At 47.6% G+C, this 26,074-nt stretch overlaps 1 protein-coding gene across 1 annotated transcript in view; it reads left to right on the plus strand.

Moving 5' to 3' along the window:
• Nucleotides 1-26,074, plus strand: part of TNKS1BP1 (tankyrase 1 binding protein 1) — a 160,928-nt gene that overhangs the window by 40,178 nt on the left and 94,676 nt on the right. Inside the window, exon 5 of the mRNA XM_063434935.1 lies at nt 21,414-22,093. Within this exon, the coding sequence (XP_063291005.1) occupies nt 21,414-22,093 (680 nt within the window). The remainder of the gene's footprint in view (nt 1-21,413; nt 22,094-26,074) is intronic.

Genomic DNA, 26,074 nt, shown 5'->3' on the forward strand with positions numbered 1-26,074 from the left:
CTAGGTCTCAAGTAACAATAGTCTTTTTTTTTTACTTTTTATTGAGGTATTGCATTAATACATCACAATTTTTGAAGACATGAATTCTGACAAGAAAATTATAACATGCGAACATGGTAAAGCAGTACAAAGTGAATGCACGATATCATGGCATAGCTTATTATATCGTCTGGAAAATAAAAATATTTCTGTGGACCGGCTGTAGACCCTGGCGCGAAAGAGAGGAGCGCCATTGTCCACTGCAATACTTTTATTGCTCGAACTGCTGTCACATTTGCTCAACACTGCAAACATTTACCATAGTGTTGGGGGGGGGGTGAATGGAGAAGAGGGGGAGGTGTGTGGGGAGGGGGGGTGGGGGGGGATACGGGTGGTAGTGTTGCTCCTGTATGTCAGAGTCAAGTGGCTTACATAGGGTGATTTTTTAGGTATGCACTCCAGGGTTCCCAAGTGGCAGTGTATATATGGTATTTGTCTGTTATTGAGTAGCAGATCTCTTCCAGGCTCCTGATATTCTCAACCCTTTGTATCCATTCCCGTATTGATGGAGGATTTGGTTGTTTCCAATATACAGGGATGAGTTGGTTTGCGCCCGAAATCAGATGGAGTAGTAAGGTCGCTTTCGGTTTAGGTAATGTTTGGGGGGGTATTAGGAAGATGAATGTGTCAGGTGTAAGCGGGATAAGTATGGATAGTATTGTTTTAATCAGACACTGTATGCGTTTCCAGTACTCTTGTATTGTTGGGCATGACCACCATATGTGTGCCGAGTTACCTTCTGTATTGTGGCACCTCCAGCAGTGGTTTGGAAGTGATGGAAAAAGTGATTTTAATTTGAATGGGGTGTAATGCCACAGTACTATCCTTTTGTAGGTCCCTTCTTGTGTGAGTGTGTTGCGCGATGAGTTGTGGATTTGTCTAAATACGAAGCGCCACATGTCTGGGGTAAAGGCTAAGTTGAGTTCCTTTTCCCAGGATGTGGTGAAAGCTGGTGGGTTGTGAGGTTGGGCTGCTATGATCAAGTTGTACATCGCCGAGATGAGCTTTTTCTTTATGGATTGTTCGTGGCAGTATTGTTCGAACCCGGTAGGTGCTCGGTGTGAGTTGTGTGCAAGCGGTCCTGTGAGTATGAAGTGGGTGAGTTGCCTGTATTGAAACTTATGTATTACCGTTTGTGGTTCTACGAGGGAGCTAAGGGGTTTTATCTTTCGGTCCCCTGCTGCCTCCATTAGGTCCCCTTGTTTTAAGTAGGCTGCGTCATGGTATGCTTTAAATGCTTTACCGTCTTCTCCTGGTTGGAATAAGGGGTTGTGCGTGATCGGGTAAAGCGGTGATGGGTGAGGGGAAATTTTTTGGTGTTGCCTTATTCTGGCCCACATGCGTAGAGTGGGAGAAATAGTAGGGTGTGGGGCATGGCGAAGGAGGGCGTGGCCCGATTTTAGCCACGGTATCGTGAAGATAGGCGTTCTGAAGAATGTGTCTTCGATCTGAACCCACTGTTTGGTAGTATTAGTGGATGACCAATCGTAGAGTCTAGTGAGGAGAATTGCGTTATGGTATTTTTCTATATCTGGAAGCCCGATGCCCCCCTCATCCCTTGGACTCGTGAGAAGTAAGTGTGAGAGTCGGGGAGTTTTATGCGCCCATATATACGTTGTACGAGTTTTGCGTACCATTGTGAACCAGTTTTTAGGGATCGTGATAGGTAGGACCTGTAGGAGGTATAGAAGTCTGGGCAGTATGTTCATTTTTAAAATATTTAGCCTGCAAAACCAGCTAAAGTGAGGTTTGTTCCAGATGGTGAGATCAGCTATTATGTTTTTCATCAGTTTTGGAAAATTACTTTCAAATAGGAAAGTCACGTCTTTGGTGATGTGAATGCCCAGGTATTTTATGTCTTGGGGAGCCTATGTAAATTGGTGATCTTTTTGTAACTTGTATTTCTCCTGGGAACTTATGTGTATGGGTAAGATCTCACATTTGCTGAGGTTATCCTTGAAGTTGGAGAGTTCACTGTATTTATTCATTTCTGCCATTAGAGGAGGTATTGAGGTGGTGGGGTCAGTGATAGTGAAGAGCATATCGTCAGCAAATGCTGCAATTTTATAGTCCTCACTGCCAGCTGTGATTCCCTTGATTTGCGGGTTGTCTCTGATCCCTTGTAGGAAAGGTTCCAAAACTAATACAAAAAGTAAGGGAGATAGGGGGCACCCCTGCCTGGTGCCATTCGTTATGGATACTGTCTCAGATAGTTGCCCATTTACTCGAATATTTGCCGTGGGGTGTGAGTAAATTGCGTTGAACCATTTCTGCCAATGAGGGCCATGAGCGCCCGGGTTTGCCCCAGATAGTAAGGCCTGGCCTCACGTCAACCCTCCGTGGTGGTGTTTTATTTTTTATTTTTTTATTATTTTTTTTTTTTTTTTTTTTTGTTTTTTCTTTCAAGGATACATAAATTGTAGAATTTCCGTCTGCACTCGTCAATGTCGTGGGGGAGGCACTTTGGATCCCCTGGACCCTGTCAGGTTTCGTCCGGTCCAATCCCTGCCCTTTATCGCCCCTTCCCCACCAGATCTGTATTATTCCCTATAAGAGTCACCCCAGTCAACTTTCGGACATCAACTCCATCTGTGGGTGGGGAATTGTCGCATGTCTCATGGGTAAAACAGTTAGCAGATTAGTGCTCCCAAACATATGTAAATTACCGTTAACATACATTAAAACATTTTTGTGGTCTAAGATAAACGCGTACTTATGTAAGTAGATTGGTACAATATTCAGTAGTACAGTCCCAGAAGGGCATAAACAGGTATAAGCATATACAAGCATATGACCTGATGGACCCGGGTCTGTCAGAACCTTACAGATGAACGGAATATGGCTAAGTTCAGACGAGGTTGTCGGCCTCAACAGAGTCCATGACAAGGTGGAAGTTCGGTGCTTTCGTGGAATCTAGTGCTGGATGGAGGATAAGAGGGTCTATGGGACTTGATATAGTAATGGTCCATCTGGGGGTCTCCACAGGTGTCTCATTACTCCGCCCTGGATTCTTCTCTTTGGATCGTAGCCACTTGTGTCATTTTCTGTCGTTTTGCCGGGGATCTCCCTTGTGGTGCTTGCGACGTGGGGGAGGAGGACAAGGCAGGATCCGGTGCATACCAGTCCATGATCAGCGTTTCTGTCAGGCCCAATGCTTTGATGAATGCTGGTACATCCTGATGGGTAGCAATGGTGTATGTGGAACCTCTGGTGCCTACTATCAGAAAGAATGGGAAGCCCCATCTGTAGCGCAGGTTGCGTGCTCGTAGCTGGTCTGTAATCGGTCTTAAGGCCCGTCTTGCTTGCAGGGTATGCCATGACAGGTCTTGGTAGATCGCTATTTCATGGCCCTGGAGTAGCATGGGGGTTGATGTTTCTCTCAGCTTTCTAGTGATGTCTTCTTTTAGCGCGTAATAGTGGATGCGGCATATAACATCTCTTGGCGTGGATTTTAGGGAGTGATGCGCTCTATCTAGGATCACTGGAGTGTCAGACTTGCGGCCTAGAATCAGGTTAAACAGTATGGAGAGCGTGGTATATAAGTTTTCCCCCTCTGTTTCTGGTAAGCCTTTTATTCTGAGATTATTTCTACGGCCCCTATTGTCAATATCATCTAAAGATCTTTGCATCATTGACATATGCCTCTCCTGGGCATTTACTTTGGCAGAGAGGGTCTGTAGTTGGGTGTGATAGGATCCCCTGTCATCTTCAAGCTCCTGCACTCTGCGGCCTACCTGCTTAATCTCTGTGCTGAGGCCCTCCATTTTGGTTTGGAAAGTTGTTTCCAGTTTGCCTAGCATGTGTGCCAAGTCTGTTCTGGATGGCAGATTCCTCAATATCTCTTTGACATCCATGTCCATCGAGGTTGAAGAGGTATCAGATGCAGTGGGACTCGGTGGGTTTGAGTTCCCTGTCGTCGGCGCCATGTTGGATTCGCCGAGGTCGGACATGCGGTCCGTGTAATCTTTGAAGAAACGGGTGACCATTCCGGTTTTGCCTGCCGGCGTCTTCCTGGTGTGTTGGGGGTTTGATTGTGACTTTTTGGGATTCCCCATAGCGGTGTTGAACCTCCGGTAATCGCGATTTTCGCTCCGTTGTGCTCAGAGCTCTATCAGTATGCTGCCATACAGCTCGGCTGCTAGACACGCCCCCCCAACAATAGTCTTTCTATGAGGAGCATCTAAGCCATTTAACAATGTTACCAGCAGATGATGTGAAATTGTGGGGGCTGGGTTCTCAGAATTATCCTGTCGAGGGAGTAATTAAAGTACAGATTGTGATCCCTCAATTGGACACTGGGAAAGAATGCCCAATGAATGTGGAGGCTTTGGTGTGTGTAACGGATCGACGGGCACCCCGACTGGGTACCTCCGTTGAATGATGCTCCTAGCGCTTCCTGAGGACTTCAAGCACTGCAGCAGACACCATAACACCATAACCACCGTAGACTCCTCCAGAGAGCAAAACAGGAACAAGCTCTTACAAAAGCTTAGCAGTGATTTAGCAAGGGAGTATGACAAGCATAGCAATCCCTTGTAGCAGATTCCCCCAATAAGAGACGGCACTCCAAATTGAGGGTGAAGTAGAACTGAGGTTTAATGGCACACACTCTGCTTTTATGCAATTCTCACCTACAAGGGAGACGCCCACATACAATTATACATTACCCAATCACACAATGGTTACATCCCACAGATTCCCTCCCCTTAGCCTGAGAGGTAACACAATTATACGTACAGTTTAAACATACTTTTTACCCAACTTTCATAACTCTAGAACCATACATCCAATATTAATACATATGTAATATATAGTTACATATTATTAATCAGCACATTCCAAATACAAACATACCCAAAAATCATTCGAATCCGTTCAGCCGTTCGGGAGATAGATATAAGTCTCTTTCGACCAACCGCAAGCACATTTTCATTCCCAAAACAATTCCATGGATTTGGGCTGTGCGGTCGGTCTATTTTACACCGAGACAATGACTAAGTCCCATTCGAACAGGACTTAGTCTCCAGCCGCGGTGTCGGAGAAGGTACGGGTCAGCGGTGTTCGTGCAATAGGGTAGACAAAAACAGTTCCATAGATTTGGTGGCACACACCGCTGACCGCGTTCGAATAAGTTAAAATGGCCGCCGCCACGTGTTCGTTTGTCAAATGGCGGCCACTTCGACGACTTCGGCACTTCGACGACTTCAGCACTTCGACTGCATCCGAAGTGCCAGTTTAAAAGTTGTAACACTGCGTTAAAGTAATTAAAGGGCCAGGAACAGCATTATACAAATCCATTATGCCCAAATACAGTTCTTAAAGGGGTAATACATCCCAGGGCCATAGTCGCAGGGCAGGAGGCTAGCAACTAGGCTTCTCCAGTGCACAGTGGCGAGGTTGGTTGCACCACATTTCTCCCCTTTACCATCCAGACTAACAGGGTATCTGACCTCCTGTCGGTCAGTGCCCTGGTTAGTCCAGCAACGCACCCACAGAACACAATCAGCAGTACAGCCCACCCACAATAAAGAGTTACTACACCTGGGGTAGTGGGTAGCTTATCGATGTCCAGGAACTCCACCTCGGCTCTGGGGGTTACTGGCGCTCCAGATCGGTGGGTTGCTGAGTGGGCAGAGACCAGCAGTACTCTGCCCTGCTGCCAGCGCTACCATGAGAGTAGCCTGGCTAGAGCCCAGTTTAGGAAATGTCATAGTAGTCCTCACTCTGGACCCGGTACTGCGGCTGGAGGGCACGACAGGCTGTCTCCCCTTTGGATGAACCTCCCTGCTGCCGGCAGACAGGACCAACCGTCCTTAGCCCCCGTGAGGCATGTGCAGAGACCACGGTCCCATCTGCATGGGTGTGGGGCTTATCATCTCCCCTTGGTGGGCTAGGCTGCAGCTGGGGAGAGGGGGTAACGAGTTAATCTCCCTTACCCACTTTCTGCCGCTGGGGAGAGGGAATGACAAGCTACTCTCCCTGACACTCTCTCTGCCGGTTGAGGGGGGGACCGACTGTCTCCCCTTTCAATATTTTGTCCTGCTGCTGGGGACCGAGACCGCCTGCCTCAGCTGCCCCATCTGGGAGAATAGGATCTCCCCTTTGTAAACGAAGCTGCCGCTGGGGAGAGGTGTTCACCGATTCCTCTCCCTGGAACACTTTCAGCTGCTGGGGAGGGAGGATGACACCTTCAGCTCCCTGGGATACACACTGCCGCTGGGGAAGAAGCACGGCACCTTCAGCTCCCTGGAATACACACTGTTGCTGGGGAGGAAGGACGACACCTTCAGCTCCCTGGGATACATACTGCCACTGGGGAGGAAGGACCACACCTTCAGCTCCCTGTAACACACACTGCCGCTGGGGAGGAAGGACGACACCTTCAGCAACCTGGGATACACACTGCCATTGGGGAGGAAGGAAGACATCTTCAGCTCCCTGGGATACACACTGCCGCTGGGGAGGAAGGACAACAACTTCAGCTCCCTGGGACACACACTGCCGCTGGGGAGGAAGGACAACACCTTCAGCTCCCTGTAACACACACTGCCGCTGGGGAGGAAGGACGACACCTTCAGCTCCTTGGGATACACACTGCCGCTGGGGAGGAAGGACGACACCTTTGGCTCCCTGTAACTCACACTGCCGCTGGGGAGGAAAGATGGCATCTTCAGCTCCCTGTAACACACACTGCCGCTGGGGAGGAAGGACGACGCCTTCAGCTCCCTGTAACACACACTGCCGCTGGGGAGGAAGGACGACACCTTCAGCTCCCTGAGATACACACTGCCGCTGGGGAAGAAGGACGGCACCTTCCGCTCCCTGTAACGCACTCTGCCGCTGGGAAAAGAGACCACCTGTCCCTTCTCCCAATAACACCCTTCGCTGCTGGAGAGGGAGGACAGCACTCTCCTCTCCCTGGGCTGCACACTGTGGAGAGGGACCGACTGTCCCTACTCCTATCATATCTATCTGTGGTTGGCGATCTGGGTCCACCTGTCAGCTGAGGGTCTTCCCAGGACCAGTCGATAAGGTGTCCCACCTCTGGGTCTGGTTGGGGGGTAGGTGGTACAGACCCCAGGTCTCCTGATGATGGGCTTAGTTGTTGGGGAGGAGGGACAAAACTCAATGCTCCCAATGGTGTACAGTCCATAAGCCCCATCAGGTTAGAAACACGCGGTGTTACTGCATCAAATAAAAGGGCATAATCCTGTTTGAACTCCCACTGCTCTGGTGGTACCTGCAGGGTATAGGGTGACTGACTGGAGCTGATCAGATGCTGGTAGTTCTGCTCCAGTTCCCATTCCTGGACAGCCAATTCAATCAGGTCTGGCCTTAGGTCTTCAGCCATAAGGAGGTCCAGCATGGCCTCTCTGTAGGCAAATATGTCCTAAAGTCATGACTCGGCCGCACTCCCAAAGTCCGGTTCTGCAAAGGCCCTCCACAATAAACCAGGGCCATTGTAATCCTTGCCCTCTGGTTTGTCAAATTTGGCCAGTCCAGGAACACGCTGAACTGCGTACCAACGTAGCACTTGATACGCATCATCGAGACCCAGTTCCCTCCATGCCAGTGAATCAAGCTGGATCACCAACTCCTCCCTGGGCTGGTCTCCCAGCATTGGCATTTGTAGGGCCACTCTGGCTTGTAGTCGCTGCTCCTTGCTGTGGAGACAATCACCACACCAACGCTGGACACCCTCTAGGGTTTCTTCCCACATCTCCTGTCGGGCATCCTCTCTGCATGCCAAGATGCTCTGTAACCTCCGGTTAAATTCATCTTCCACCTGGAGCGCTGTCCAGGGACTCACTGGCACTATATCGCTCCATAGTAATTCCGGTGTCTCCAGGGTGCTGTTCCTTTCACACCAGGACGCCATTTCACCGCTGCCACAAATGTAACAGATCGACGGGCACCCCGACTGGGTACCTCCGTTGAAGGATGCTCCTAGCACTTCCTGAGGACTCCAAGCACTGCAGCAGACACCTCAGGGGTGGGGGCAGGGGGGGGACAGTAGGTCCCCCCCTTATTGTTATTTTTAGGGCCCCCACCCACCGCTCAGGGGTGGGGGCCGGGGGGGGAGGACAATAGGTCCCCCCCTATTGGTATTTAGGTACCCCCCTATTGGCATTTAGGGCCCCCACCCGCCGCTCAGGGGTGGGGGCCGGGGAGGAGGACAATAGGTCCCCCCTTTTGGTATTTAGGGCCCCCACCCGCCGCTCAGGGGTGGGGGCCGGGGGGAAGGACAATAGGTCCCCCCCTATTGGTATTTAGGGCCCCCACCCACCGCTCAGGGGTGGGGGCCAGGGGGGAGGACAATAGGTCCCCCCCTATTGGTATTTAGGTCCCCCACCCACCGCTCAGGGGTGGGGGCCGGGGGGGAGGACAATAGGTTCCCTCCTATTGGTATTTAGGGCCCCCACCCACCGCTCAGGGGAAGGGGACAGGGGGGAGAACATTAGGTCCTCCACCCTTTTTTTACTTTAGGGCCCCCACCCACTCAGGGAGGGGAAACCCTTTTTCTTTTCTTTTTTTTTAACAGTGAGCAGCCACAGCCTGCTCACTGTTTAATAGACATGCCCCTACTCGCGGTATTGCGAGTAGGGCCACAATTTACTAATACTAAGTAATTATTACTTAGTATTAGTAAATTTGGCCACAAACAAAAAAAAATAGGGGGCGGACCGAACATCACATATGTTCGACATCCGTGGCGAACGCGAACACGCTATGTTCGCCTGGAACTATTCGCCAGCGAACCGTTCGGGACATCACTACTCTCCAACAACAGAAATCACCTGCTCTGTCAAAACTATATTCAGCAGACTATACTACTTACTGCTAATTAAGCATTCCTTATTTTCATTTTTTGTAAACGCTTTATTCTTGTGAAGCAATGCTGAAACAAGAATCTCATTATTAATGCATTATTATTTCAAATCCTTATTGCTGCAGAAGTCTGCCAAAGTTAAATTAAGAAAATATACCATATATACTCGAGTATAAGCCGACTCGAATATAAGCCGAGGCCCCTAATTTTACCCCCAAAACTGGGAAAACGTATTGACTCGAGTATAAGACTAGGGTGGGAAATACAGCAGCTACTGGTAAATTTCTAAATAAAATTAAATCCTAAAAAAAAAATTATATTAATTGAATATTTATTTACAGTGTGTGTATATAATGAATGCAGTGTGTGTGTATGAATGCAGTGTGTGTGTATGAGTGCAGTGTGTGTGTATGAGTGCAGTGTGTGTGTATGAATGCAGTGTGTGTGTATGAATGCAGTGTGTGTGTATGAGTGCTGTGTGTGTATGAATGCAGTGTGTGTGTATGAATGCAGTGTACGTGTGAGTAGGGACAGTCGGTCCCAAGTCCACCTGTGACAGGCTCCCTCCCACAGTTGTTGATGGCGGCTTTATTCCCAATGTCTGCAGGTGGTCCTCTAGCTCCCTGCCGGTGCCTGCACACAGAGTGGTGTCTCCGGCTGTAATTAGCACTGTTCGATTCGGGCGCCAGCGGTACGATACCTCCTTGGCTCGGAGCAGTTGGAGTAGTGGTTGCAGGGACCATCTCCACAGGAGAGTGCCCCTTTACATGTCCGGAAAGAAGTGTAGTGAGGCGCCCTCAAAGGTAATGGGGGGGTCTTTCCCTTCACCGCGTCCTGTATTAGGGCCTTGTCCCGTATAGAGCCAAAACGGAGGATGAGGTCTGGGGTCGCCGTCGGCGGTGCATTGGGTGGCTTGGTTAAATGGAACATGCCGTCGAGCCTCATGGCCCTGGCCCATTTCGGCTGTAGGAGGGCGGCAAAAAGTCGCCTGAGAAAATGAGGTAAGTCCTGCAGTACTACTGTTTCAGGCACCCCACTGAGTTTTAAATTATATCTGCGCCTTTGTTCTTTCATGGTGTCTAACCTGGTGTCAATTTTTTGTTGGTATTGGTGCAGGTTAGCCGGGCCTCTCTCCACCTCTGTAAGCTGGCTGTCTTGGGTGCTCTGGGTGGCCTTGAGTTGGACCATTTTGGTAGTTGCACTTTCGATGGCCTTCTTGAAGGCAGACAGATTTCCCGCTATTTTCTCTTGAAGTTTTGCCAACATTGCTTTGAGTTGGGTCGCCGTGATGGGGTCTCGGTCCGCCGCCAATGGAGTCAGTCCTTTTTTAGTAGTAGATAAGGCACTCGCCATTGGGGCCACGGCCATGTCATCCGAAGAATATGAGGAGCCCTCGTTCGTGAGCGCCATATTGTCCCATGAGGCCCTCTGGGAATTCCGGAATAGATCACCAATATCCCGGCTCATCGGGCTCTTATCAGGCTTGGGCTTTTTGTTTTTACGACCCATGTTTGTACTCCCAGCCAAAGGACCGTTTTCTGTGAGAGTAGGTGACAGCTTTCTCTTCAATTGTAGCTGTTTTTGGGTATCCTCGAACAGAGCTCAGCAAGCATGCGACCATCCAGGCTAACGGTTAGGCTCCGCCCCCCCCCCCATTTTGTGTCTTTTTACTCCCATGCCACATAGACATAGATATATAGCAACACACAGCCATACAGGCACACAGAATTATTCAGGCACACAGTCACAGAGATATGCAGGCACACAATAAATCAAACACAGTGATACAGACACACAGTCATACAATCTACACATACAGGTACAATGTCATAAAAAACAGACAGAGACACACAGAGACATTCAGACACTGTCATACAGAGACATTCACACACTACACACTGTCATATACACATACAGACACAGGCATACAAAGACATACATATCCAGTCATATAGTCATACAGAAATGAACCTAATCTCGGGAAGGGCACTGGTAGTGGGTTGTTGTGGCTGTAGTTAGTTGAAAATTTAGGGGGCATAGTAGGGTCTGTTGTGGGGTGACAGGGGCTGTAGTGGAGGATATGGGCTGTAATTGGGGGGTTAGGAGATGTAGAGGGGGATAGGCAGGGCCGGATTAAGAGCCCAGTGGGCCTGGTGCTGATAATTATGATGGGCCTAATTACAAAATCTTATTGACCAAAAACACTAAAACAGTCCTACCTCCTAAGCGTCATGTATCTGATGGAGAAGATGCTGTAGGGAAACTCATAGGATGCAACTATGAGAAAACACATACCCTTTGCTAATCTCATGCTTTCATCTTTCAAGTAAACCCATACCCCCAAACAGCAGTGTCCAGTAAAGCAGGAAGTCTATGGATGCGGTAAAATGGTGGGCTACTGACACAAATCACCTAACCAGAACGGCTGAAAGGGCGAGCATACACAAAAAGGGGGAATGTCTGTGTCCCTATGTCTCCCAGTCCCTTAGTGTTTGTGTCCTCATGTCTCCCAGTGTCCCTATGTCACTAGGGGACATTGAGAGACATTGGGACACTGGGAGACATGGGGACACAGATACTAGGGAACACTGGGAGACCTGGGAAATCTGAGACTCTTGGGGACACTGGGTGACAGACACGAGGGGACACGGGGAGACATGGGGCACTGAGCCACTGTGATATATAGGGGACACTGGAGACTTGATAAAAACCTGGGTACAGGTCAAAATGTTGCGGTGTCCAATAAACCTGCTTAAAGCTATCACAGTGAGTGCCTGAGATTTTTTTCTTTTATACTAGGGGACACAGACACTACGGGCACAGAGACACTATGGGCACAGAGACACTATGGGCACAGAGACACTATGGGCACAGAGACACTATGGGCACAGAGACACTACGGGCACATAGAGACATGGGGCACTGAGACACTGACATAGGGGACACTGATACATAGGGGACATTGGAGACTTGATAAAGACCTGGGTACAGGTCGAAACGTTGCGGTGTCCAATAAACCTGCCTAAATCTATCACAGTGAGTGCCTGAGATTTTTTCTTTTATACTAGGGGACACTGAGACACTAGGAGACATGGGGACACAGAGACATTGGGAGACTAGGGGACTTTGGGAGTCTAGGGAACACTGAGACACTAGGGACACTGGCACACTACAGACACTGAGAGACACCAGGGACACATGGGGATACTGAGATACTAGGGACACTGGCTGGGAGACATGGGGACACTGCCATGTCTCCTATGTCTCAAAGTCGCCCAGTGTCCCCATGTCTCCCTGTGTCTCCATGCCTTTCAGTGTCCCCATGTCGCCCAGTGTCCCCTAGTGTTTGTATCCCCATGTCTCCCAGTGTCCCTTAGAGTCTGTGTCCTCATGTCTCCCAGTGTCCTGATGTCACTAGGACACTAGGGGACACTTAGAGACATGGGGACACTGGGAGACATGGGGCCACTGAGCCACTAGGGACAGTGGCTGGGAGACATGGGGACACAGACTAGGGGCCACTGGGAGACATGGGGCCACTGTGTCCCTAGTGTCTCAGGGTCATGGGCGTCTGAATGGGGGGGTAAAGGGGGGTACTTGCCCACCACCCCCCCCCCCCGGATTTTTCAGCTTGTGCTGCTATTTTTCATTTTAGTGCGAGAATACAGTGCAATACCAGCGCTGGCCAGTAGGTGGCGCTGTGAATTGAGAAAGGCAGAAAGCTACAGCTAATCCCTGCCTCTCTCTCATGACTGAAACCGCAGGGGAGCAGCACAAAGGCAGCCTACAGAGCAGGTAAGTGAGGGATGGGGGGGTGGGGGAGACCGCATAGAGGAAGGTAAAGTAGAAGGAGCAGAAAGGTTCTGCAAAGGGCAGGAGGGGTCAGCAAGGAATAGAAAGGGGCAGCAAGAAGCAATAAGGGGTCAAAAGGTTTTCATGGAGCAGGAGGGTAAAGTAGAAGGAGCAGCAAGGAGCAGGAGGGGTCAGCAAGGAGCAGGAGGGGTCAGCAAGGAGTAGAAAGGGTCTGCAAGAGGCAGGAGGGGTCAGCAAGGAATAGGAAGGGGATGCAGGAAGGGGTAGGGACAGTCTGCAAGGAGCAGGAGGGGTCACCAAGGAGTAGGAAGAGGCAGCAAGGAGTAGGAAGAGGCAGCAAGGAGTAGGAAGAGGCAGCAAGGAGTAGGAAGAGGCAGCATGGAGCAGGAAGAGGCAGCATGGAGCAGGAAGGGGCAGCAAGGAGTAGGAAGGGGCAGCAAGGAGTAGGAAGAGGCAGCAAGGAGTAGGAAGAGGGAACAGGAAACAATATCAGTGTTAATGTGTTCACTTTTATTTACTGAGTGTCAGGAAACACAGAGGGCCGCTGGGCAGGGGTGCCGCTGATTGGCTAAAACATTGTTGGCTAAAACATTTTTATGAATCGGGAACTAGCGATTGGCTTAGAGTGTCAGCTGACCACTCTAGCCAATCAGCGGCACCCATGCCCAACGTCAATCTGCACTTCCTGACACTCTGTTTCAGAAGTCGAATACCACTGAGCGACCTGGAGATCTGGAGCTGAAGGAAGCCTTTGGGGGTAAACCATTTGAGAGCAGTTTCACCCCTTCAAAGAAAGAGCACGCAGGGCCCTCTTTGCATCACAGCATTTTCATTTAGATAAAGTTGTTATGGTGACCAGAATGTTCCTGTAATTTGATGAAAGGAACACTATAGTGTCAGGAATACAAACATATATTCCTGACACCATAGTTGTGAAAACGCTATTTATCCTTGCTTTATGTGAAAATGACTATGCTCCTTCCCTTTCATGACACTGTCAAAAAGGGGCCAAGCATGGATGTCATTACAATTATGCCCCCCCCCCCCACGGAAAAATTCCTGCGGACGTCCATGCTCAGGGTCCCCATGTTCCCCAGTGTCCCAATGTATCAGCGTCCCCATGTCTCGGAGCTGCTGTCTGGACACTCTGTGCAGAGCTGCTCCCCCGCGGATCAGTGAGTAGAGAGAGGCAGGGAGGGAGATGCCGTAACTTCTTATCACTGCCTCTCTCCACACAAACAGCGACCCCTACTGGCCGGCGCTGGTATTGCAGAATAATCTATGTTTATACTGAGACAGACATTTGTGTTGCCGGTATTACTGCAATACCGGCACCAGCTAGGCAGCCTCAAATACCTGAGAAATATTTCTGAGAAATACCTGGAAACCCTAAGAAATACATGAGAAATATCTGGCAACCCTAAGAGTAGTGTGTAAAAAAAAAAAAAAAAAATTTAAAAAAAAAATTTTTTTTTTTTTTTTTTTTAAACCAATGGGCCTATTCCATGGGCCTGGGCCTGGAGCTGCAGCTCCATCAGCCCCTATGTTAATCCGGCCCTGGGGATAGGGACACAGGTGCTGTGGATGGGGGCAGGGGCCATGGTGGGGCACAGGTGCTGAAGAGAGGGCACGGGCCATGGTAAGGGCACAGGTGCTATAGAGGGGTGCACGTGGGCTATACGGGCCACATGGGCTATGGTGGGGGGCATAGGAGCTGAAAGAAGGGACAGGGGCTGTGGTGGGGGGGGTGTCCCCTACCTGGGTCTGACGTTGCCGAAGTGTGTGCCATGTCAGTAAGGAAGTTCATCCCTTTCCAGAGTACCGAGGTGTGTGTAGGGGTGTGTGTGCGTGTGTAAGATCAGCGCCAACTTGTGGTGAGGGTAGTAAACTTATGTAGTACAGTCGTGTTGAGAGTAGTGATTGCAGGGACCGGCGCCACAGGAGAGTGCCCCTTGACATCTCCGGAAAGAAGTGTAGTGAGGCTACACAGGTCTGTGGTGGGGGGGTGTCCCCTACCTGGGTCTGACGTAGGGGACACCCCCCCACCAGTGTTGGGGGGAATGGGTCTGAGAGAAAAGGCACAGGGGCTTTGGTGGGGGGCACAGGGGCTGAAAGAGGGGACAGGGGCTGTGGTGTGGATACAGGGGCTGAGAGAGGGGGCACAGGGGCATTGGTGGGGAGCACAGGGGCTGAGGGGGAGGCATGAGCTGTTGAGGGGGCAGGGGCTGTAGAGGGGTGCACAGGGCTATAGGGGGTGCAGAGCAGGGAGAAAAGGGCTGCTGAAAAAAAAACAGGGAAGTCAGCCAGCCTCTTCTGATGATGTCAGGAGGAGGGGGCGTGACTTCCAATGCTCTTCTCCCAGACTTCCCAGTGGTCAGGGAGAAGAGCAGTGGAAGTCACACCCCCTTCTCCTGACATCATAAGGAGGGGCCGGCCGACTCCACTGGCTGCAGGGAGAGAGAGGTAAGTTGAAAAATACAAGTCCAATGCCAGAGGCAGGGGATTCGGATTTTTGTGCCCCCTGCTCTGGTGCCCTCTAGACACGCGGGCCCTGTGTGAATCAGTAAAGGTAGAGCCCCTATTCACAAATTGCGAAATACGTGACAAATTGGCCTCCTGTAAAACCCTCCAAACTTTTATTCAGAGGTGTTTAATAGAAACCCACCACCCCAATTGCTGATAAGAGTTACAGTGCAAATACAACCCAAGAAACTTAAATTTTTACACCCCAAAATTCATTTTAAATAGCACCAAGCTTTCATTTAGACCCAAAATCTCATTTTCAAGTCATATTAATGGTTTATGTGCATTGTGAAGGTTAGTTTGGTCTATGAGATCCCTTGTGTTAGGGGGCTTCCCTTTAACAGACACACACTCTTTTTTTAACCACCCTCCTGTGTCTTACCTTGCTGGCTGGGTCTGATGTGGGTCTGGCTCTCTCCTCCTCTCTGGCTCTCCCTACTCAGTGTTTCCTCCCGTGCAGGTGTTACCTGGGAGGTTGTCACCCCCTGATGGCAGTCCTGCGTGACAGACCAATCTTCATGAAATGGAGTTTCTTGTTAATAAAATTGAGTCTGCATTGTTACTTAGCATAACTGCGAAGAAATAGTAGAGCATCAGAAATGTATAATTCTGTCTCTCTCTGATCTTTCTGCTCCTTGCAGACCCTTTCTGCTCCTTCTCCTACTTTACCTTTGTGCTCCTTGCTGTCCCTTTCTGCTCCTTGCTACCCTTTTCTGCTCCTTCTCCTACTACCATTGTGCGCCTTCTGATTCTTTCTGCTCCTTTACCTTTGTGCTCCTTCTGTCCCTTTCTGCTCTTTGCAGACCCTTCCTTCTCCTTGAAGACCCTTCCTACTCCTTGCTGCCCCTTGCAGACCCTTCCTTGTCCTTGCAGACCCTTCCTGCTCATTTCTGTTCCTTCGCCTACTTCGCCTTTGTGCTCCTTCTGTCCCTTCCTGCTCCTTGCTGCTATTTTCAGCTCCTTCCTGACCCTTTCTGCTCCTTCTACTTTACCTTTGTGCTGCTTTACCTTCCAGCTCCTTGCAGACCCTTCCTGCTCTTGCAGACCCTTCATGCTCCTTGCAGACCCTTCATGCTCCTTGCAGACCCTTCCTTCTCCTTGTTGACCCTTCCTTCTCCTTGTTGACCCTTTGTGCTCCTTGTTGACCCTTCGTGCTCCTTGCTGTCCCTTCCAGATCCTTGCTGCCCCTTTCTGCTAATTTCTATTCCTTCTCCTTTCTGCTCCTTCCTTCTCCTTCTCTTACTTTACCTCCCCATGCCTCACTTTGATGATCTGTAGGCTATCTCTGCCTCCCCATGCCTCACTTTGATGATCTGTAGGCTATCTCTGCCTCCCCATGCCTCACTTTGATGATCTGTAGGCTATCTCTGCCCCCCTCACCCCCCATATGCCTCACTTCACTGATCTCTAGGCTATCTCTGCCAACCCCCCCCCCTTTCATGCCTCACATCACTGATCTCTAGGCTATCTCTGCCAACCCCCCCCCCCTTTCATGCCTCACATCACTGATCTCTAGGCTATCTCTGCCAACCCCCCCCCTTCCATGCCTCACATCACTGATCTGTAGGCTATATCTGCCACCCCCCCTTCCATGCCTCACTTCACTGATCTGTAGGCTATATCCGCCACCCCCTCCCCCCCCCTTCCATGCCTCACTTCACTGATCTGTTGGCTATCTCTGTCACCCCCCCCTCCATGCCTCACTGCACTGATCTGTAGGCTCTCTCTGCCCCCCATATGCCTCACTTCACTGATCTGTAGGCTATCTCTGCCACCCCCCCTTCCATGCCTCACTTCACTGATCTGTTGGCTATCTCTGTCACCATCCCCTCCCCCCCTTCCATGCCTCACATCACTGATCTGTAGGCTATCTCTGCCACCCCCCCTTCCATGCCTCACTTCACTGATCTGTAGGCTATATCTGCCCCCCCCCTCCCCCCCCTTCCATGCCTCACTTCACTGATCTGTTGGCTATCTCTGTCACCACCCCCCCCTTCCATGCCTCACTTCACTGATCTGTAGGCTATCTCTGCCCCCCATATGCCTCACTTCACTAATCTGATAATTCTTGATAATAATACAAGAATGTTTTTAAAGTGGCTGTGTCATGTTTTTTCCTTTTGTTATAGCCCTTGTATCTTAAAACAATTTTGTCACCCCACCAAAAAAAGAAAAACATGTATTTCATAAAGTAAACATCTTTATGAAATACTCACATTGACTGGCTGAATATCACTGAAATTCCAATTCATTCAAAAGACATCATAAGACAAAGTAGGGACTATTATGTCTTATGTATTTTTCCTACGCTTGACAGAAATGCAGATCTACCGCTACCAAGCTTTGTCAAGCTCTCAGCCATCACTAGTGGCAGCTGAAGTGAAAAAGTCTCTATGAGACTCCTGCAATCTCACGGGATACTCCATAAACATTAGCGTTGTAGTGTCACTCATGCATGAGAGCATAGCATTGATGTAGGCTCCTGGCAGGTGAAGCTCCAAGAGCTGAAGAGGACTCTACAGAAGAAGATGGCGGTGGCTGCAAGAGACAGGTTTAGATAAGTAAAACTCACCTCTATTCATGCAGCCTATGACCACCTCACTGCAAGTAGCAAAGTTATCAAAGCAGCTGTTGATAAGTCGCCCTCCAGCTCAAAACACATCCTGCTCGCTTCACGTGTAGTAGGAGTCTGTCTCTCTCCCCCACAACACTCTCCTGTAATGTTATACTTTATTTCATAAATATTTTAGGTGCTATTTTCTCTCATTGTGTTATAGTCTTGTATACATTTTTGTATGGTTAATAAAGAGAGGAATTCATTTATTTACTCTGGTGTATTTTTGACAGAGTGTTATTGTGAGATTTTGTTTATTTTTGTTTTCTGGGGTTCTAAAGTGTATCAAGGAACCAGTTATTCATCCTTTTATTTTCTGTGCATATGTTTTTTTTAGTATTTAGAGGATAATCAGAGGCCTATAGCACTAACTGAGAAATTTAAGTACACCTGCAATTTCCTCTGTAGTAATTTCAGCTGACGGGGCTTTCCAAGCCATGTGATAAAGTTATTTAAGCTGTAGGATCTCACAATAAATTGACAAATAATGTGAAGTAGACTTAGTTAATCTGCCGTAAGATGTGGAAAGTGATCGTACAGTCAGGTAAAATAGTTGGAAATACTTTTAAACATAGCACATTTTTGTAGAGAACCTTGTTTAAAGATGCTCCATATGTACCATGTGAATTTATGCTCAGCAAAGTATCTCAACTAATAATTTATCAGGTCAGTATTTGCATATGTGGTGTGACTTTTATTAAATGCTGTCAAAATATTAGGCTCTCCCTACTCAGTGTTTCCTCCCGTGCAGGTGTTACCTGGGAGGTTGTCACCCCCTGATGGCAGTCCTGCGTGACAGACCAATCTTCATGAAATGGAGTTTCTTGTTAATAAAATTGAGTCTGCATTGTTACTTAGCATAACTGCGAAGAAATAGTAGAGCATCAGAAATGTATAATTCTGTCTCTCTCTGATCTTTCTGCTCCTTGCAGACCCTTTCTGCTCCTTCTCCTACTTTACCTTTGTGCTCCTTGCTGTCCCTTTCTGCTCCTTGCTACCCTTTTCTGCTCCTTCTCCTACTACCATTGTGCGCCTTCTGATTCTTTCTGCTCCTTTACCTTTGTGCTCCTTCTGTCCCTTTCTGCTCTTTGCAGACCCTTCCTTCTCCTTGAAGACCCTTCCTACTCCTTGCTGCCCCTTGCAGACCCTTCCTTGTCCTTGCAGACCCTTCCTGCTCATTTCTGTTCCTTCGCCTACTTCGCCTTTGTGCTCCTTCTGTCCCTTCCTGCTCCTTGCTGCTATTTTCAGCTCCTTCCTGACCCTTTCTGCTCCTTCTACTTTACCTTTGTGCTGCTTTACCTTCCAGCTCCTTGCAGACCCTTCCTGCTCTTGCAGACCCTTCATGCTCCTTGCAGACCCTTCATGCTCCTTGCAGACCCTTCCTTCTCCTTGTTGACCCTTCCTTCTCCTTGTTGACCCTTTGTGCTCCTTGCTGTCCCTTCCAGATCCTTGCTGCCCCTTTCTGCTAATTTCTATTCCTTCTCCTTTCTGCTCCTTCCTTCTCCTTCTCTTACTTTACCTCCCCATGCCTCACTTTGATGATCTGTAGGCTATCTCTGCCTCCCCATGCCTCACTTTGATGATCTGTAGGCTATCTCTGCCCCCCTCACCCCCCATATGCCTCACTTCACTGATCTCTAGGCTATCTCTGCCAACCCCCCCCCCCTTTCATGCCTCACATCACTGATCTCTAGGCTATCTCTGCCAACCCCCCCCCCCTTTCATGCCTCACATCACTGATCTCTAGGCTATCTCTGCCAACCCCCCCCCCTTCCATGCCTCACATCACTGATCTGTAGGCTATATCTGCCACCCCCCCTTCCATGCCTCACTTCACTGATCTGTAGGCTATATCCGCCACCCCCTCCCCCCCCCTTCCATGCCTCACTTCACTGATCTGTTGGCTATCTCTGTCACCCCCCCCTCCATGCCTCACTTCACTGATCTGTAGGCTATCTCTGCCACCCCCCCTTCCATGCCTCACTTCACTGATCTGTTGGCTATCTCTGTCACCATCCCCTCCCCCCCTTCCATGCCTCACATCACTGATCTGTAGGCTATCTCTGCCACCCCCCCTTCCATGCCTCACTTCACTGATCTGTAGGCTATATCTGCCCCCCCCCTCCCCCCCCTTCCATGCCTCACTTCACTGATCTGTTGGCTATATCTGCCCCCCCCCCTCCCCCCCCTTCCATGCCTCACTTCACTGATCTGTTGGCTATCTCTGTCACCACCCCCCCCTTCCATGCCTCACTTCACTGATCTGTAGGCTATCTCTGCCCCCCATATGCCTCACTTCACTAATCTGATAATTCTTGATAATAATACAAGAATGTTTTTAAAGTGGCTGTGTCATGTTTTTTCCTTTTGTTATAGCCCTTGTATCTTAAAACAATTTTGTCACCCCACCAAAAAAAGAAAAACATGTATTTCATAAAGTAAACATCTTTATGAAATACTCACATTGACTGGCTGAATATCACTGAAATTCCAATTCATTCAAAAGACATCATAAGACAAAGTAGGGACTATTATGTCTTATGTATTTTTCCTACGCTTGACAGAAATGCAGATCTACCGCTACCAAGCTTTGTCAAGCTCTCAGCCATCACTAGTGGCAGCTGAAGTGAAAAAGTCTCTATGAGACTCCTGCAATCTCACGGGATACTCCATAAACATTAGCGTTGTAGTGTCACTCATGCATGAGAGCATAGCATTGATGTAGGCTCCTGGCAGGTGAAGCTCCAAGAGCTGAAGAGGACTCTACAGAAGAAGATGGCGGTGGCTGCAAGAGACAGGTTTAGATAAGTAAAACTCACCTCTATTCATGCAGCCTATGACCACCTCACTGCAAGTAGCAAAGTTATCAAAGCAGCTGTTGATAAGTCGCCCTCCAGCTCAAAACACATCCTGCTCGCTTCACGTGTAGTAGGAGTCTGTCTCTCTCCCCCACAACACTCTCCTGTAATGTTATACTTTATTTCATAAATATTTTAGGTGCTATTTTCTCTCATTGTGTTATAGTCTTGTATACATTTTTGTATGGTTAATAAAGAGAGGAATTCATTTATTTACTCTGGTGTATTTTTGACAGAGTGTTATTGTGAGATTTTGTTTATTTTTGTTTTCTGGGGTTCTAAAGTGTATCAAGGAACCAGTTATTCATCCTTTTATTTTCTGTGCATATGTTTTTTTTAGTATTTAGAGGATAATCAGAGGCCTATAGCACTAACTGAGAAATTTAAGTACACCTGCAATTTCCTCTGTAGTAATTTCAGCTGACGGGGCTTTCCAAGCCATGTGATAAAGTTATTTAAGCTGTAGGATCTCACAATAAATTGACAAATAATGTGAAGTAGACTTAGTTAATCTGCCGTAAGATGTGGAAAGTGATCGTACAGTCAGGTAAAATAGTTGGAAATACTTTTAAACATAGCACATTTTTGTAGAGAACCTTGTTTAAAGATGCTCCATATGTACCATGTGAATTTATGCTCAGCAAAGTATCTCAACTAATAATTTATCAGGTCAGTATTTGCATATGTGGTGTGACTTTTATTAAATGCTGTCAAAATATTTCTTTCTACTCTACAGCCATCTTTTGTTACAAGTATATCTGTAAATGAGGGAGGAGCCAAGGAAAATAATATAAACACAGATGAAAAGAAAGTTGAAGAGAAAGAAAAAAGTGAACACCCCAATAATGAACCCAAAGTTGATGAAATTGACACATTGTTTAAAGTCTCAGATCAAGACAATGTTGATTATTATGGAAATGAGTTACCTACATCTCCCAGTGCCTCTGCTGTAACTGATTTGTCTAAAAAAGGCATAGACCATTATGCAAATGTAAGAGAGCAGTCAGAACATGATATTGAAAAAGTATCTGAGGTACATGCGGATAATCGTCATGATTTGATGGAGGGACAGCCTACAGATTATGCAAATATGGAACCTGTGGTTTACACAGTAATACAGCATGAGGCACAAGATCCCCTAGATCACTTATACACCAACCATGGTGCAAAAACACAACACGAGAAGTACATAGAAAAAGAGCCTGCACAGGTTGAGACACGGACAGATGAGAGAGTGGACTTTGATGATGAGGAAAATAATTATGTTGATCATAAAGATGTGGAACCTGTGCACCGGACCATGAAGCAGGGAGAAGATTTGTCAGGACAGCATGAGATTCACACAGAAATGGATAATGAAGAACATGTGACTTCCAAAACGAAACAAGAACCAATAATTTGTAGTTCAGAACTGATGTAAGTAGACTGTTATTCATCTTTTCTCACTCTTAGTTAATTTTCGTTCAATGCTAGCACAGGTATTTTCACTATACGTTTACTTGTTAATATGTAAATTGCAAATATGAAGGTCATCAGTGCCACACTTTCCAATAGTAGGGGACAGTCTAAGTGTACTGTTTGCCAGAACTGGTACTGTAGATAGAAACAGTCATCTGTGGATTTTTAGGAGAAACACTTTAGTTTTGGCTTTAAATGTATTATAAATAATATTAAAGCACACCTGTTCATTATCACCATTACAATAGGAAAAAGTGATTAAGCTATAAACAATGGTTACCAAAATTGTTTATGGATTATATAATCACTCTTACTGAATATGCTTTTTCTTTACCTCATATATTATACGCTTACTAGCCACAATATTAAAACCACCGGTCCCCTTTGTGCTGTCAAAAACAGCTATGGTGTGTTGAGCCAAGGACTCCACAAGATCTCTGAACATATCCTGTGGTATCTGGCACCAATACATTATCAGCAGATCTTTTAAGTCCTGCAGGTTATGAGGTGAAGCCTCCTTGTATCAGATTTGTTGTTCCAGCACATTCCAGTTTGGGTTTAGATCTGGGGAATTTGGAGGCCAACGCAACACCTTGAACTCTTTGTCATGTTCCTCAAACCATTCCTGAACAATTTTTTCAGTTGCAGGATGCATTATCCTATGGAAAGATTAGGGGAAAACATTGCCACAAAGGGATGTATGTGGTTTGCAACAATCTCTAGGTAGAGGAGTTGTGTCAAAGTACCATCCACGTGTATGCCAGTGCCCAAGATTCCCAGCAGAACATTTCCCAGAGCATAACACTGCCTCCACTGTCCTGCCTTCTTCCCATAGTGCACTTCAAATTATCCTTCCCCAAAGACAGATGTAAAGTTGGTTCTCTAATGTATTAATTGACCGACAAAGCATTAGAATGGGTCAATCAGGTATGAGAAGCTAATAGACCTTTGGGATATAACTACCAAAGTTTTATCTCTGCCTTTTGTAAAGTGTTTGACCCTCACGGTATGGTTAAAAATGCAGCCAAGGCTTTGATGTAAATAATACATGGAAATATACTGACCATGCAATCCTGTTCCTTACAATAGCCTCCGAGGTCTATTGGACCAACAGTGGGTTGGTGTCTGCTTTTATGGAGGGTTTTAATGACAACATCTTAGGAGAGGTGGCAGCTAGACATCTACCTGATTGTTTGGAAGATCTTATTAATCATCTGATTGATACTGACAATCTTTTGAGAGAAGGAGACAATACTAGAGGTAGATATAGATGTTCTGCTTTAACTGTTAGATATAGATGTTCTGCTTTTACACCCAGAGTCACCACACCTGATTCCTCTACATCTTCTGAGACAGAACCTATGCAATCAGGGGCTACTAAACTGCCGCAGGCAGATAAACAATACAGGAGTAAGGAGGGTCCCTGTGTATATCGTGAAAAAAGGGACATCTAAGGAATAATTTTACATTTCATCCAAAAAACTCTTGCTCCTAAGGTAGCTCAGGTGAGAGACCTTGAGTATGATATCTAAGTTCCCTTTCTTTTATCAGAAACAATTTCTTCTCACTATTAGTTTGAAATGGGCTGATAAATCAGTTTCTATTTGCGTTCTTAAAGGATTCTGGAGCTGCTGACAACTTCATAGACAATGGATTTGTCAATTTACATGATATTCCCTTATGGGAGAAAGAGACACCCTTGGCAGTTGAGGCCATATATGGTAGACCATTGAACTCCCCTATTTTGCACATAATAAACAGATCTTTGGTCATGGAAGTTCGATGAGGGAGGGTGGAGAGGGGGAGGGGGGGAATTGTCCACCTGAACCCCTGAAGGACTACATTTGCTTACAATTTGTTTATTCAAAGTCTGTCCTTTATTTTCTCTTTAGATAAAGTATTTATGCTCAGCTCACAAATGTGAGAAGGTAATCATAGTTGGTGCAAAAAGTGGACAAATATGTAAAGACAAACACGTGCATAAACATGGTATAACATACAGTGCCCTGTGAATTTGGCTTGTGAGTTGAGGGTTTTATTTGTAGGCAGTTGCTATGTATGAAGATTGGGTCCCTTGAATAACCTGCCAAATACTAGGATACTGTATATTGTTCCCCATATTCATGGGCTGCTTTTCATACCTATTAAACTGGGAATGTTGACCCTCTAAGGCCAGTGGATACAAAGAAAAAGTGATACAAACTGCGGTAAGACATACCATCATCATCTTCCATTAGGGGACCTAGTTGGCATCGCTTTGGCATAGTACCTGTTAGCCTGCTGGAACATAATGTGGGCATTAGAGGTTGTGTCCTAGGCATAATCACACCCCTTAGTTTCGCTAGATATCTATTCTAATCCGGGTAAAGTGTCAGGGTGAGAGGAAGGGGGGACAGGGTACTCTCGGCCATAGGCCAAGGCATATGTGGTCTGGGTACACGTGGAGTTCAGTTGTAGCATTAAGATTAACAGAAACTAAAAGATTTGCAGACATAAAAATAAACCGAATAAACACCGAATAACCAAATAAACCAACATCGAACTGCATGTTGCAACAGTCCTGAGTAGGAATAAGCTTTGTGTCAAGTATATGTCCCATTTCCCCGCTGCATAAGGAGCTGACAGGGTTTGTAGCGGCTCAAACGGTATGATCTTTGCCGTATTCCATCTGCGTGCTGCTGAGATTTTTGCCCTTGTTCTGGATTGCGACAAGAAGTCCTCTGGCAGGCCCAGGATTGTAAGGAGAGCACCGAGTGCATAGCGTTCCCTTACATGACTTGCAACACTCATGGTGAACGCCACCGGTATTGGATGCTATAGCCTCTGAAAAGTGCGGTGAAGGGATGCATGGTCTTCTCCACTGGGAGGTGTCTCCGGATAGGTCTGTGTAGAATGATAGGGCCATATTTTCATACGTGTATGGAGCACTGCTTGTTTGTTTGCGCGGTTGCAGAACCTTGCCACTAGGTCTCTGGGTACTATCTCCAGTGCATTCCAGGGTGTCGGAACTCGAAAGACTCCATCCAAGGAAACATTTTTTGTCTTGGTGCCAGCATTGTACCCATCATTCTCCTCACAGGTGTGGGAGCTTCGCTGTGGGGACTTCCTCCGGCACCCCTCTAATCTTGAGGTTGTTGCGGTATCTTGAGTCCTCAATAGCGACGAATCACTGCTCGGATGTAGTTTGGTGTTTCTTGAGCAATTGTGCTTCTTGTTGAAGTTCTGTTATGGCCTGAGTGTGTTGCCCCACAGAGGCCTCCGTCACTCCCAAGTGGCCTACAAGGCCTGTAAGGTCAGTGCGGAGAATGGCCGCATAGGTCTGTAGTGTTTTCTGGAGGTCGCCTAGCAGCTTTTTGAGCATTGCTGTGGTCACAGGCTCGGAGACACCGGCTGTGTTGTGGTGGATGTCTTATACCTCCATTGCTTCCCTCCAGGAGCACGTCCTCTGAGGTGTCAGAGATTTTGATTTAGAGATTTCTCAATTTCGTCTGCCATTTTGGGCCCTTACATATCGTGCGTGTGCCCGCTGGACAAAATCTCTGATATTCATGTCGGGTCTGGGTTTATCCGGCTTCTGCTTTTTTGTTTTCCAGTCCATGGTGTTAGGTAGCCTGGGTGTAACAGAGCTTCATGTACCCCGGTTGGGTACCTCTGCCAAAGGATGCTCCTAGTGCTCTGAGCACTTCACCAGACACCATAAGCACTGCAGACCCACAACCGGTTGGGGTCTCGCCGTCTCCTACGACAAGGCTCCAGGCTTCAGGTTCCAGTGGGTGAACCTCTCTTCCTCCAGAGAGTCAAGCAGGAATAGCTCTTACAAGAGCTCAGAGAATCCAAGGGAGTATAGTGGTTATAGCAATCCCTTGTAGTGAAATAGCAGTTTACCCCAATAAGAGACAAGACTCTAGATCAGGGGTAGGCAACCTTTTAGCAGCACTG

The sequence above is a fragment of the Pelobates fuscus genome, chromosome 10 (assembly GCF_036172605.1).
Source record: "Pelobates fuscus isolate aPelFus1 chromosome 10, aPelFus1.pri, whole genome shotgun sequence".
NCBI lineage: Eukaryota > Metazoa > Chordata > Amphibia > Anura > Pelobatidae > Pelobates > Pelobates fuscus.